The 14,509-nt window shown below is 34.8% G+C and overlaps 1 protein-coding gene across 1 annotated transcript; it reads left to right on the forward strand.

Moving 5' to 3' along the window:
* The first annotated feature begins 8,099 nt into the window (after positions 1-8,099).
* Positions 8,100-14,096, forward strand: LOC110654417 (fe-S cluster assembly factor HCF101, chloroplastic). The gene is given in 17 exon segments (XM_021810401.2): positions 8,100-8,121; positions 8,124-8,246; positions 8,321-8,416; positions 8,504-8,643; positions 8,743-8,793; positions 9,028-9,183; positions 9,606-9,749; positions 9,828-9,970; positions 10,195-10,264; positions 10,478-10,573; positions 10,819-10,908; positions 11,047-11,100; positions 11,338-11,461; positions 11,751-11,875; positions 12,444-12,566; positions 13,627-13,695; positions 13,789-14,096. Coding segments are annotated over 17 exon segments (1,632 nt in total). The 3' UTR covers positions 13,795-14,096.
* The last annotated feature ends 413 nt before the right edge of the window (positions 14,097-14,509 follow it).

The following is a 14,509-nucleotide window of genomic DNA, read 5'->3' on the forward strand; positions in this document are numbered from 1 at the left end:
GTGAATTGGAATAGGGAATTAGGGTTTTGAAGAGAAATTTGGACTTTGTTTATGTAATGTTGAATGAACATTCTAAGGGTCAATTAGTGACCATTTGAGGGAGATTGACCATAACTTGGAGTGAATTATAGCATTAGAAAACTGATTTGGTATGCTGCCTAGTGAGAGCAGCAGGTTTGGATGTAAGTCCAGCCTGTTTGTACAGCCACAACTTGGGCTGTGTAGGTTCAATTGGTATTTGGCCAATTGGACATGAAACTAGACACATAATGGCACAACTTTGGTGAAGAAACCATGCCCAAAAGACCAAACCAAGTGGACCAAAAACTTGCCTCAATCCGGGTGTCCTGCAACCAGTTTCTGCAGAATGACCAAATGAACAGTGATTGTTCATTTGGCCATAACTCAGCGTAGAATCTCCCAATTGACCTGAAATTTCACCAGAAACAAGTTGAGATATAGACCAACAACTTTCATGAAGGAACCTACCCCAAATTATGACTAGAACCTATTCAACAAGAGAGTGGAAGTTACTATTTACTGCACTGTAGATATGGTCAGTTCTGAAATTTTTCAATCCGATCAGTTGTGGTTTTTGGACCATAACTTGAGCTAAAAAAACTCCAAATGGAGTGATTCAAAAAAAGAAATTCAACTAGACAAAATAAGGAACAACTTTCATGTTTATCATTTTCCCAAATTCCCACTGCAACAGCAACTAATGGAACAGTAAAGATTGGGTATGAAAACTGAAAATTCTGCTCCATTAATTTTAAGCTTAGAAATGGTATTGTTAACCAATACCAACAAATTTTGAATGCAAAATGTGGAATGTTGAGAGTGTTAAAACCAATGTACCTATTTTTTATGCAAAAGTCAACATTTTTGTTGACTAATAAACAGAATAGTAACACCAAAACTTGAAATTCAAAAATTGTAAAATTCAAAAGTATCAAATGCCCTAGTATACCTAACAAGATTGGTTTGGATAGTTTGGCATGCCAATAGGGTTCAGTTAGCGATCGCACATGGCATTATGCCATTCAGTGATTTCATGGCTTTTAGCCATTCGACATTGTGTTGATATTTGGCCTTGTGCCTATTGTTATTACACTTATTAGCCATTGCTGCACACCGGAGATGCATATGTGACCGATGGTATGATGGCCCGAGGTACTAGATACCCAAAGGCGGTTACCCGTTTATCCATCCGATCGTCCAAGATAGGTTACTTGGGCAACCAAAAATGAAAGTGGATAAATTTAATGAAATAATGAATATAACAAGTACAAAATTAGTAAGACTACAAATACTCATCGAAAATTTATTTGCAATAAGACACTGATACATTCACTGCATATTTACTTCCTGTTATTTCTTTTTATTTTATTATTGGCACCACTAAGCATTATTGCTTAGCGCGTTGCTTTTGCCACGCGTAGGTTCTGGAGATACTGACCGAGAGCCCAGTAGACCACAGGCTGGGTGAGACCTCCTGCAGTTCTGCATAGTGTCCGTGTCACCTCACCATCTTCAGTGCATTGGTAGGACACTAGGTCTCATTTTGGTATTTTATAACTAACTTTTATTTTCTTTTGTGTAATTGAAACTTATGTAATGTATTTTGATGTTCATGTAAATAATGGAAATTGTGTTTGTGAATGGAAAAGTGAATACTTATTTATGACTTTTACATGATTATTACATGAGATGAATGATGGAGAAATGGAAATGTTGTTGAAAAATATATTGAGAATGATTGAATATGATTATTGGAAGTGTTTTTCACAGGTTCCGAAGAACTGTTTTCTCCATTTTTAGCCGGTACTCTGCCGGATTTTCTATAAAATTTTCGGAACCTCAAATAAATCATAATTTCAATAAATGACTTAAATGAATTATATTTCATAAATTATATTCAAAACTATGATAAAAGTAAATTAAGGAAGAATAAAAATGATTGAGATAAATTAGAGTGTTCCGGTACACCGTGTGACATATCTTACTCGGATATACTGTAGACGGGTAAGGGGTGTCACAGAGGTGACACACTGGACACTGGCTGCAAATCTGTACTCTTAAAAATCCCAGTCTAGAGTCCACTGAGTTTTATCTTCAATACCTATGCATGAAAAATCTAACGCGCTAAACATTTCTACTTAGTGGTGTAATATACAAATAAATGTAGTGATTTCATGGTTGTAGTGCTTATAAGGAAAAAAAAATGCATATTTGATAAATTATGGATTAGTTGAAGGCTAATTAAAATTTATGATGTCAACTTTTTCTAACATTTTATTGGTTGATCCTATAATGATTTTAGACATCATTTTTCATTTTTGCTGATCTTTGGGAACATTTATTTTATCGGGACCTTTCTTTTCCTTCATCTTGATATTTAATTTCCTTACTTCATTTCAATGCATAATTAATCTCATTAATACTTTTCAATGCCCAAGTAACCTATGACAGACTGACTGGACTGGATACGTGAGTTACTGAGCACTAGACACCGCAGTGTCTCGAGCCGTCATACCATGGGACACAAAATGTCAACCATGTATGCAGAATGGCTAAAAGCCATAATATCAATAGAATGACTTAAAAGTCATAAACGGGCGACATAAAGCCGAATATAATAGAATGGCACACAAGCCATATAAAATAGAATGGCTTAAAAGCCATAAGCAGCACTACTAAACATATCGGTCCCTTCTTGGCATGCCAATCTATCCAAACCATACAAACATGTCTAGGCCTACATGGGCACTTAGTGTTTTTAAGCATCCATAGGTCATACATTATCATCACATTTTATATTCATGCTTTATAGCATTTTGAGTTTCAATCATGTTGGGAACATGGGTCCCAAATACATATTTATATCACATTCATGTTCAATGATTCATTGGCATTAAATACCAATCATATTTCAATTTATTGTAAGTATATCTCATGAATTCCAGAATTTCAGTCTTGATTTCACTCTCATTTTAGGTCAAGATATAGTGGTAATTTGACCACACTTTCTTCATTAAAGTTGTTTCTTATTTTCTTAAGTTTAATTTCCTTTTTGAATCATCTAATTTGGAGTTTTTTTAGCACAAGTTATGTATAATTTACCAAGTACTGGTCTAGTGACCAATACTATTCTAGAACAGGGCAGATTCTAGAACTTAACTTTGTCTAGCTATTTGGACTAGTTGCAGTCATAATCTGGCCTAGTGTTCTTCATAGGAGTTATTCCCCTGTGTCTCATGGTTACACAAATTCAAGAATCACTAAATTTGGGGTTTTTTAGGGTGAGTTATAGCTAATTAACCAACATGGACTCCTAACCCTGTCTATGCAGGATTTCAGGTTCAGGTCAGTATTTGCAACTCATATTTGAGGTCTTTACACTCAAAATTTGAGTAAGGTTTCTGAACCAAAATTGTAGCTCTATTTCTTAAGTTTCCAGATCAATTTGGCTCAGCCCAATTGGAGTTTTATACTGGAAGTTATGACTCATTTACTATCCGAGTGTCAAATGGTCAATTTGTCCAGGTGCAGGAATTTCCATATTAGGGAGTCCTGAATTCTCCTAGCAATTTTCCTAAGTTGCATTTAGTTCTGAGTTTTGGTCAAAACACCAAAGTTGTAGTTCTAGATCTTATGAAGATTTTGGCTCTTGAATCACTACATTTGCAATTTTGTAAACTGAGTTATAGCATTTTTTCCACAACTGGTCGAATGGCCTAAAGTCCAAAATTTTCAAGTTAGGTTTGGTTTAGGCAAATTTGGTGGACTAAATTTACCTAGCAATTTGATTTAGTTAGAGTCAAAATTTGGTCTCCTGATCTCCATGAAAAATGTTCTACTATGTCTTAGGATTCTATGAGTTCAAGAATCAGGTCATTTAAATCATCCTAGAGTGAGTTATGCTTAAAACACTAAACACTGTTCACATGGTCATTCTGTCCAAGTCTAGAATACCACATCCGGATTCAAGCAAATTTTAGGGCAAGCTATGGTTAGTTTTTGAGAAGCTTTCTTCATGAAATTTCTAGAATTATGTCTAAGGTTTAATCTCCAATTATCCTCACACAAATTGGAGCTATGTAACTCTTCTTATAGCCATTCAAACCTACTGGACTCAAGGGTCCAGAATATGTCTCAACACACAACATCACACCCATTCAATAGTTGGTTATCTCATCAATTCATATTAACAATTGGGTGTGAAATTAACTTAATTTAGGCATAATTATATCAGTTAGAACACAATAATTAAAATTTCCAAATTTAGCAAACTCTAAATCAATTTGGTACAACTTCAAAATCCAAGGGATTTGATAGCACTAACCTTTTTCCTTAGCTTTCAACAACCTTCAATCACTCTTCAAGTCAATTAAACTTCAATTCCCCTTGGTAAACCCTTCTTGGCAGAATTTCTTGCTTGCTAATCTCCCAAATTTCTCTTGGATTTTGAATGCTTCCTTCACTTCAAGGCTGAATTTGGTGGTTTCTCTTAGTTTTTTAAGGAAAGCATGAAAGAAATTAAGTGAATCAAGGTTTTAGAGTGAGCTTTAATGGAGGACTTGTGAAAGAGGAATGAGAGAGAGAAGTGGATGGGAATGATGAAGATGAGGAAGACAAAATTTTCCTTTCAATTATTGATATAAATATTAATTTAATGCCCAATGGCAAATTTGTAAATATAGATAATGACATTTTTGTAAATATTTTAAAGTTTATAATCATTATATTTTGACTTTTTAATAATTATATTAAATTTTTATAATTTTAATTAATTAAATTAATCTAGCTTCATTAATTTAATAATTCTCATTTTTTGTCAATATTAGACTTTTAAATTTAATTGATCAAGTTTGGCTCTTATCGGGTTTATGTCTGTCTTTTCCATAATACCCGATAACTCCTTATCTTTCTTTGCTTTGTGCTTATTTATTTTCATTTTCTTAGCTTATTAATTCATGGAAATCCCCTTAATTAAGTCTTCATTGAGGGTCTTACAGGGTTCTACATGAATTTAGAACAGCACTGAGCTCACTGTCAGTTCCCAGTGAGGTCACCCATCACCGGAGCTTGTGCTCATTTAACCAATTTCTACTTCACTTCTTTTATTTTTCCTTACCATTAATTGATCTTTATTTTATTTAATTATGACTCTTTACTCTAGTTTAAGGATGGTTCCATACATTCTAGCTGTGCGAACAGGCCTTATTCACTGAAGCAGTAGAATGTATGGAACTACCTAAAGTGAGGGCGTTACAGTAACTATTCCTTTACATATTACATGTCTACTAATCATATAAAAACTCTACAGCTACTCCTATTGCACAAGCTACAAAGGACTCTTCTATTCCTGCACTCCTGTACTTGGGGTTAGTGGAAAGGGTGAGCTTACACAAGCTCAGTGAGTAAACTAATCAACATTAATTAATTATAACATTCATTTCATACATATGCAATGTATCATTTAAATGAGTTTTCACATCATAAATATTTTACATAAGATGGACTTAGCACCAGTAACTCCCCAAATCCATTATGCTTGGCTCATGTAAAGGCTCCTCAGGATTTTTACTTAGAAGTAGTGTGCCAAGAGCTTATTAGGCCTCACTTGGTCTTACCACCACAGATCATGCATGATCACATCATAAACATAACATATATATAACATAGGGAGAATCAGTAGTCCATTCAAATTCCATCATACGTCAATAATAATTATGAAATAATGCAACATATTTGTGCTCTAGATACATATACCCTAGTAAACAATGAAATGATACATATAAATGATCATGAATTACATTTAAAGAATTTACATTTATTAGGATTAGATTTACTCACCTCTTATAGCCTATCAACCACCTAACACAAGCGCCAGCTAGCCTCCGATCCTTAGCTTCCCGAATCCCTCAAGTCTGATCTTATAAACATTAGAACCTAATGAGTTATTCAAAACTCTAGAACTTTATACTAATATCTAAAATCTTTATTCTAGGCCCTTAGGAACTATAAAATCATGTTTTGGAACCTTGCAATTAAAGGAGAAGTGAAGCTGGTAGAAGCATGTTTGGCTGTCAGAGTCTTGGACTTCAGCTGTTGAACCCTTAAATATCAGGTGCCTATTTCGAGCAATAGCCACTGCAGCTGCCGAACCTGGAATTTCTCCAGATTTTTCTCAAGAAACTACATGCTTTGACTGCCAAAATATTGATTTTCGATAGCCGAACCTGAGAATTTCCAGAATTTCCAAGTCAAAACCAGCAAAATTTCTCTTCCCAAAACCTTCAAAACATACCCCAAAACTCTAAAGCACAATCCAAACATATAAACACATTCCTAAGGCCTAAAACAATTTGAATTCATGCTCAAGGCTCACATACAACCATTTAGAGCTAGGATTCAAGTTGAAACAACATCAACATTCACATAATATAAGAAATCCTTAGGTTCAACTAAGGAAACTAACCATTCAAGGTCCATAAACACTCAGGCTTGTCAAAAACAAGAATAATCCTTCATTTAGCATCCAAATATCAATCCTTCATTTAGCATCCAAATATCTAGACCTAACATGAAAAATACACTAAGCAACATGCAAACCTCATTCTTAACCTAAACATGCTCAAAAACTCATCTAAACATACATGCAATCAAAACCAACAATCTAACACACCTAAATGTACTTGGATTCTTCTACAAGTTCAAAACAAAGGAGAAATTATCTCTTTTCCTTGAATTGGAGAAGGAAGTGAATTGAAGATACTAACTTAAATCCACTTTCACCAAGCTTTCCCGTAAAAGAATCAAACTTCAAGCATGAAATGGCTAAGAAAAATCTCCTTAGAAAGCCCTTTGCATGTCTCCAAAGTTTAGAGAGAGAGAAGTGAGGGTTCAGGTTACCTTTGGATAGAAAAAACAAGCAATTGGCCTTTTATACCTTCACCATCGAGGGACTTTCTACTACTGGAAGTTATAGTTATGGTTGCTAGAGTCCATTCTACCCAAAAGGAATTTGAACAGTAAAAAGGGTCTTCGGATGCCTAGAGTCCATACTTAGGCTGCCAAGAGTCCATACTTGGGCTGTAAAGTTCCTTCTGCTCACAAAACACTTTAAAACACTTTTATTTTTAAAAGCAAATTCTTAGTACATCTATACCTACACTTTCTACTCCTATTCCCCTATCAGTGAAATCTTGAATTCTACCAAAATATTCTATTGGCGATAGAAATTCCAACATCAAAAAATGATGGATGTTAGATTGGTGGTTAGTAAGGTTTTTTTCTTTAAACCCTCCAAATACCCAAAAAAAAAAAAATCTTCTCTTCCTCTCAAATACTAAAAGTTTATGAGTGTTTGAAAATCTTTGAAAAATCTTATTCTGTAAAAATTTATTTTATAAAACCTTACTTTACCTCATTCCAAACAAAGTGAATGTTGGACATTTAAAATACGACATACTTACAAATGAACTAGAAATATGAATGTTAAAATTGATGTCTAAGAAATTGATAATAAATAAAATTAAAAATGACCACATTTTTCAAAAATTGCATTTAGAACATATTAAGGATAAAATAAGAGAGGATCATAAATGAATATATGACAAGTTAGTGATAAAAAAAGTACGAAGGGAAATGAGAAGACCTAAATAACATAGAAAAAATAATATCAAAAGATAATTAATTTTAAATAAATCTAAATGATAAAAAAAAATTTAAATGATCGATTGCAATTAGTTTAAAATTAAAATTTAATTATTATTCTTATCTTTCATATGTTTAGATTATGTAAATTTTAAAATATTTAAAAAATATATTTTTTATTTTTGGTATTTGTGATAGAGATATTATTTAAATTGGGCTTCAATTATATATAAAAGAAAATCAAAATACAACGTATTTTTACAAATATTACATTGGGGTGAAAACCTTAAATACAAAAACATGTGGGAGCTTCCAGCGAAACTTTCTCAGCCACGAAAATTCTTTTCTGGTTTTGCCAAGTCAGCAACCGCCCAGAGCCAACAGCATTAAAACGTCGTCGTCTCAAACCAAGTATCTTGATTACGTTGCATCGAAACATGAGGTCAGAGTTCGCTCAAATTATCAGTCCGAGCCACTTCTTGCAATGCAAAGCTCTCTTCACTCTCCCTCTAAAATGCCACTACTCTGTGCACCTTCTTCGCTGTACATCTCCTTACAGACCTTAAAATCACAATCAAAAGCAGGTAATTTCAATGTTAATACACCTCAGATACCCTTCTTTATTCTCTTTATAATCCAAATTTGGTGTCTGTTTCAGGACTACTTCTGCCGGGGAAATGTCTTCGGTTTTCATCTATATATTGCTCACTTCACTCTCTGAAACTTCATAAAACCAAAGCTGCTTCTTTCCAAGGTAATCTTTATTCTTAATTCTTATCTCTAGCCTGTAACTTAAGTACGAATTTATTTATCTAATGGTATTTTGTCTTGGATTTTGGAGGCGCTTCTGCAATATCAACTGAGACAGCTGAGAGTGATGTGTTAAAAGCCTTGTCTCAGATTATAGACCCTGACTTTGGAACAGACATTGTATCATGTGGGTTTGTGAAGGATCTGGAGATTGATGAAGCTCTGGAGGAGGTCCTTTAGCGCACAACAACTTGGGATACTTTTCTTGAACTTATATTTAGAGGATTGAATTAAAGCTTTTAATGAAGAGATTATAAATTTGTATGTCAGGTTTCATTTCGGTTGGAGCTCACAACACCAGCATGTCCAGTCAAGGACATGGTAAATGACACAATCATCATTGTTTCATCAAGAACTCAATTATGTTTTCAAGGGTAGAATTTTGTTTTTAAAAAATTTCTTAAAATTACTCAATAATGAAAAATTGTGTGGATGATTCTTCAATAAGTTAAAATTTAACCATCATAATGCAGACTACCATTTTCAGTGAAAGTCTTTCTGGTCTAAGTGAGTGTAGTTATGGTGAAGTGTATTGACAAGTTTCAATTGCAACAGTTTGAACAGAGGGCAAATGAAGTGGTGGCTATGATTCCTTGGGTCAAGAATGTGAAAGTAACAATGTCAGCACAACCAGCCAGACCTGTTTTTGCAGGGCAACTTCCTGCTGGGTTGCAGACAATTTCAAATATTGTGGCAGTTTCAAGTTGCAAGGTAGATTTCCCATGAACTTTGGTTCTTTTCTCACTTCATGTGTGGCACAGTTTTATAATTTATTGTTATTAACTTTCTAGCAATTCCTGGACTGCCCAACACATAAATGTCCCAGGATCAATATATGTGCCCTAGGCACTTCACAGTAACTTGTTGACCACAACTTGTTTATGTTATTTCATAAGGTCATCCATTTTGAATACTTGGGTTTTGATCTCATAATCCCAAATGTAAGGCAACAATTGCAGGGAACGTTCCATTAAAAGTCATCCCCCTCTTTTGGCTTTTGGTGGGAGAAGTCGTCATACTTTTTTCCCATGCTATTTCCATGTTGTCCTGGTTGCTGGAAGTGTCAAGTAATTAAAGCACAATTTATTGTGTCTAATTTTTCTCAGCATTGTTATTTGTGAAAAGTTGTGCAGGGAGGTGTGGGGAAATCAACTGTAGCTGTAAATCTTGCATATACTTTGGCTGGTATGGGTGCTAGAGTAGGCATTTTTGATGCTGATGTCTATGGTCCAAGCTTGCCAACAATGGTCTCCCCTGAAAACCGACTGCTAGAGATGGTAAAATTTTAAAATTTACTTATTTTATTCAGCAATATAGCAAACTTCTGCAGTTTTACTGAATAGAATTCCCTACAGAATTCAGAGAAGAGAACCATTATTCCAACTGAATACTTGGGAGTCAAGTTGGTATCTTTCGGATTTGCTGGACAAGGTCGTGCGATAATGCGAGGTCCAATGGTTTCTGGGGTCATAAATCAACTTCTGACTACCACTGAGTGGTATGTAATGATTCTGAATCTCGGTTAGAAGTTGTACAAAGATAGAAAATTTGGGGTTTTATTTATTTATGGTAGGATTTCTGTAGGTGCTAGTTCCCCAGTAATTTACTTTTGTTTCTGTATTACCTACTTATAAATGTGTCTTTGTGACACTAGCTGGACTTCCAAATTTCATACAAATTTACTAATCCAATACATAAAATTTTTATGAAATTGTAATGTAGGGGGGAGCTTGATTACCTTGTAATTGACATGCCACCTGGAACTGGTGACATACAGCTTACTTTATGCCAGGTTAGTGTCCTTGCATTCAAGGCCTCAGCTATTTCGCCCCATTACTTGGTTTAAATTTTTTGTTAGTAGTCATTTTACCTTATGATTCTTGTGACGCATAAGTATAGGGGAATGATTACTAAATGTTAGTATACTTTTCACGAAGTACCTTTACACTTATAAGTTTAATGATTTCAATACTTTAACATTTTGAGTTGTGTAAATAAAATTTAGGTTGTCCCGTTAACTGCTGCTGTTATTGTGACCACCCCCCAAAAGCTAGCATTTATCGATGTTGCCAAAGGAGTTCGCATGTTTTCCAAGCTTAAGGTGTGCATTTTTCTTTTACTGTCAGTCAATCATTGTAGAATTCCTTTTCAAAATGAGTATTTGATGTCACATCCTCAATGTGCTTTTTGACATTTTTCAATGTTGACGGAGCATGCAATTTTGTTTTGGAGTGAATTAATCATAAGCATGATTAGTGGAGGAAGTTAATTATAATCATAAGCATTCAAAATAATAACTATTACTTTTCACCCTTACATAGTCATTTTTTATGTTCAACTTTATAGGTGCCTTGCATTGCTGTAGTTGAGAATATGTGCCACTTTGATGCTGATGGGAAACGCTATTACCCATTTGGTAGAGGTTCAGGTTCTCAGGCATGCATATTACTCTGATGATTTAATTTTCTTAATTCATGGAAGATTTGAGATTTCAATTCAAGCATTATCATTTATCAACACTATCTTTATTGGAAAAATATTAATGCACTTTGATCACGTATTTGAACTTTGAAGGTTGTCCAGCAGTTCGGAATCCCTCATTTGTTTGATCTTCCAATTAGGCCAACTGTACGTACAAGAATAAGTGTTCTCATCACTGCTTATGCTTGAATCTGCTCCAGATACATGTTTAACTTCTTTTTAATTAGGTGGTTGTATCAGGTCACTGAATCCTACAATTTGGCACTTTGGCTTATCTGAATTCATTGTTAATGCTAAACCCTTACCATAAAACATGTGAAATTTTGTCATTTATATGCTGAAATGCATGATCAAATTGAAGTTATGATTTCATTACTTGTATAGCTATCTGCTTCTGGAGATAGTGGAATCCCGGAAGCTGTGGCTGATCCTCAAGGTGAAGTTGCCAAGACATTTCAGAACCTTGGAATTTGTGTTGTGCAACAATGTGCCAAGATTCGTCAGCAAGGTACTTGCTACTTATCTCTGCATCATTTCCTGGCAAAAATGTAATGTATTAGGTGGTGGGATAATTATGAAAAGTTATTTGTGATTATGTGTCCATTGTATGATATTAGTTTTGTCATTGGCTTTGGATCTGTTAACCGGTCAAAATGGAAGGCTAGGCCAATGCCTTTGAAGAGCTTGTACTTGTGTTTAAAATTATAAATTTAGAAGTTCTGAAATTTTATCCTAAAATCTTTCAACTCACTCTTGCCGGGAATAAATGGTTGTTTTGTTATGTTCTTCCATTCTAGTGTCAACAGCTGTCACATATGATAAATCAATAAAGGTAATCAAGGTGAAGGTGCCAGATTCAGATGAAGAGTTCCTTTTGCATCCTGCAACTGTCAGACGGAATGACCGCTCTGCCCAAAGTGTGGTACGTAAGGATTTCTTCTGGACAACTAATACCTCTTTCTAGTATAAATAAGAGTTGTTTGGGTCCTTATTTACTTTGCCAGAAGAATTTTATGCAATGAAAATCTCAGGCCAAAGCCTTGTACCATTTTTCTTATTACAGTTGGACCTGTTCACAAGCCAGGTTCAATCCGATTGGAAGTCAGTTTTGTAAGGGGGCTTTGCTCAGCTCTGCACAATTGAGGGCTAGATTGCTCTAACGGTTACATATATAAGCCAGGCTTGGTAATATATATATATATATAGGCCCAGAAATTTGGGCAGAACCTGGACCAGGAGTTAAAAATCCTATCCCAGTTTGATTTTGAATAGGTGTAGTTAATATGCATCAATCTAGATGTGGCAGTCAAGAAAAAATAAAGTCAATGGAGACTTTTAATACAAGGTGGTTGAGGGAATAGACGGTCCCTTTTGCAAATCAAACAAAATGTTACTTTTTTGTAAGAAAATTTTCCTTGACAAATCCTCTTTTGTGGTTGAAGTCCATAATGGCTTCCCTTAAATCCTTTTCTTTTCTTTGTTCAAAATAGGATGAATGGACTGGGGAACAAAAACTGCAGTACACTGATGTTCCTGAAGATATTGAACCTGAAGAAATTCGGCCTATGGGAAACTACGCTGTGCAAATAACATGGCCAGACGGATTTAACCAGGTGACTTAGCATACTTTGTTACATTATTTGTAAAATAACAATTCCATGGTAACTGTTAGTACTACTACTACTCTACTACTACCATGAGAGTTGTCAATGTCATGACTGGCCTAACATCTCCATTTGACCAAAATGCAAAACATGTTTACAGTGATATTTTGTTGACTCTTGAGAAATACTGGCAAACTTGCTACTATGCGCATGAATACTGTTGTAGGCTGACCTTTATGGTTGAAGTGATTAATTTTGGAGTTCAACCTCATTGCCTTGGTTCCTGAGCTATACTGGATCTGCACATTAGAATATACTTCTGCTGGGAGCCAAATCCATTTCTTATTGGATGTTTCTTGATACGAATCCGCTGCTTTAAAACATTGAAAATTCTAAAATTATTTTAAGTGAACTTCAGGAAGTATCAGTTGATTCTTAAAAGTTTATTGACACATGGAATGCACCATAAAATGTCAGAATGTAGTCTTCTTTAATTTATGCGAATGTATCTTTTAGGGAAAACACTGGAGAACTGATGACATATGTTTTAGGTAGCGTACAAACTGACGATTACTCTGTGACAAAGATCAGTGTATTCATATCCACACCTTACAATCTGCGCTGTTAGGGATTTGGGATTAACTGGTGATGAATAGGCAGTTCAACTGTTCAATTGTGCATATTAGCATTTAAATAAACCATTAGTGACTAGTTTATCTCAATTTTGCTTCTTGCAATTAAATGTTTGTTGAAATTTAAAATTTGATTAGTCTGCATGCATGTGTGTGTGTCAGCACATACACGTATATGAATATAGATCAATGCCTTTTAATATTGAGATGGAACAAGGTGAATGGCTGTAACAGCAATCCCATCTTTATAGGAAAATACCAGACTCTGTGGCATCATAAATGGGGAAAATGTGCAAATAGTCATAGCCTTGGAGTAGTAGTTAAAAATGAAAAACTCAACAGAATGCAGCTTAATTACGACATAAAACATCTGGCCCTTCTTTCTTCCTGTTCATGTACCCTACTAGCCACTATCTAATCTCTTTATTGTGGTGCAGATTGCTCCGTATGATCAACTGCAAGCAATGGAACGGCTAGTCGGTGTTCCTGAAACAGCTCCTATTACGGTAAGATATTATCCTATCACTTGACTTTTCTGTGCATATTGGACCTGCAACATGATGAAGCATAATGTGGTTATGTGTTTTAACTTTCTGTAGGCATGATTTTGTGAGGTGTAAATTAAAGGACACTACAATGTGAAAGAGCTCTCGAAACACAGTTACCTCAATCACATGAAGTTAAGATAAAGCTGATGTAAGCCTCTGAAGTGTTATTTCTTCATTTTTGCCTTCTGCTCGGCTCTTCCTTATTGAGTCCAGGGCACGTGTACAGCGGCATTCTAATAGCATAAATTTGTATAAATCCATGCAAATGAAGACTCCTGTGTTAAAGATCTCTTTCTACTTCATTTTCAAAATACAATGTAGATGGCACAATGTGCTAATGATTTACAATAGGCGACCTATTCTCCTGTGTCTCTATAATCAGAAGGATGCTTAAAATGGACTTATGATTACTCTCTCTGTCTCTGGTTCAACAGAATAGTCTTCTGATCTAAATCAGATGTTAAACCTGTTGTTAATGTTAAACCAGTTTTACAACAAAGAAGGTTTTGATGAAAAATTATGAGAATTCTTTAGTCCAACTTCAAAAATTAGGTCTAAGAAGCTATGAAGAGGTCATGAGGTCTATAAACAGAGCCAAAAATGATTTGTTTTAACATACAAAATATAATTTCTCATTTCCATTTCTCAATTTATCACCAATAAGCTTTAACTCGATGATACCAGAGTTCTCTAAGAAAGTATAGTCTGAGTGCAAGATTCCAGCTCTAGTTAAACACCAACCACCAGCAACAGGAAGAAACAAGAAGAGCTG

The sequence above is a fragment of the Hevea brasiliensis genome, chromosome 11, assembly GCF_030052815.1.
Source record: "Hevea brasiliensis isolate MT/VB/25A 57/8 chromosome 11, ASM3005281v1, whole genome shotgun sequence".
NCBI classification, from domain to species: Eukaryota; Viridiplantae; Streptophyta; class Magnoliopsida; order Malpighiales; family Euphorbiaceae; genus Hevea; species Hevea brasiliensis.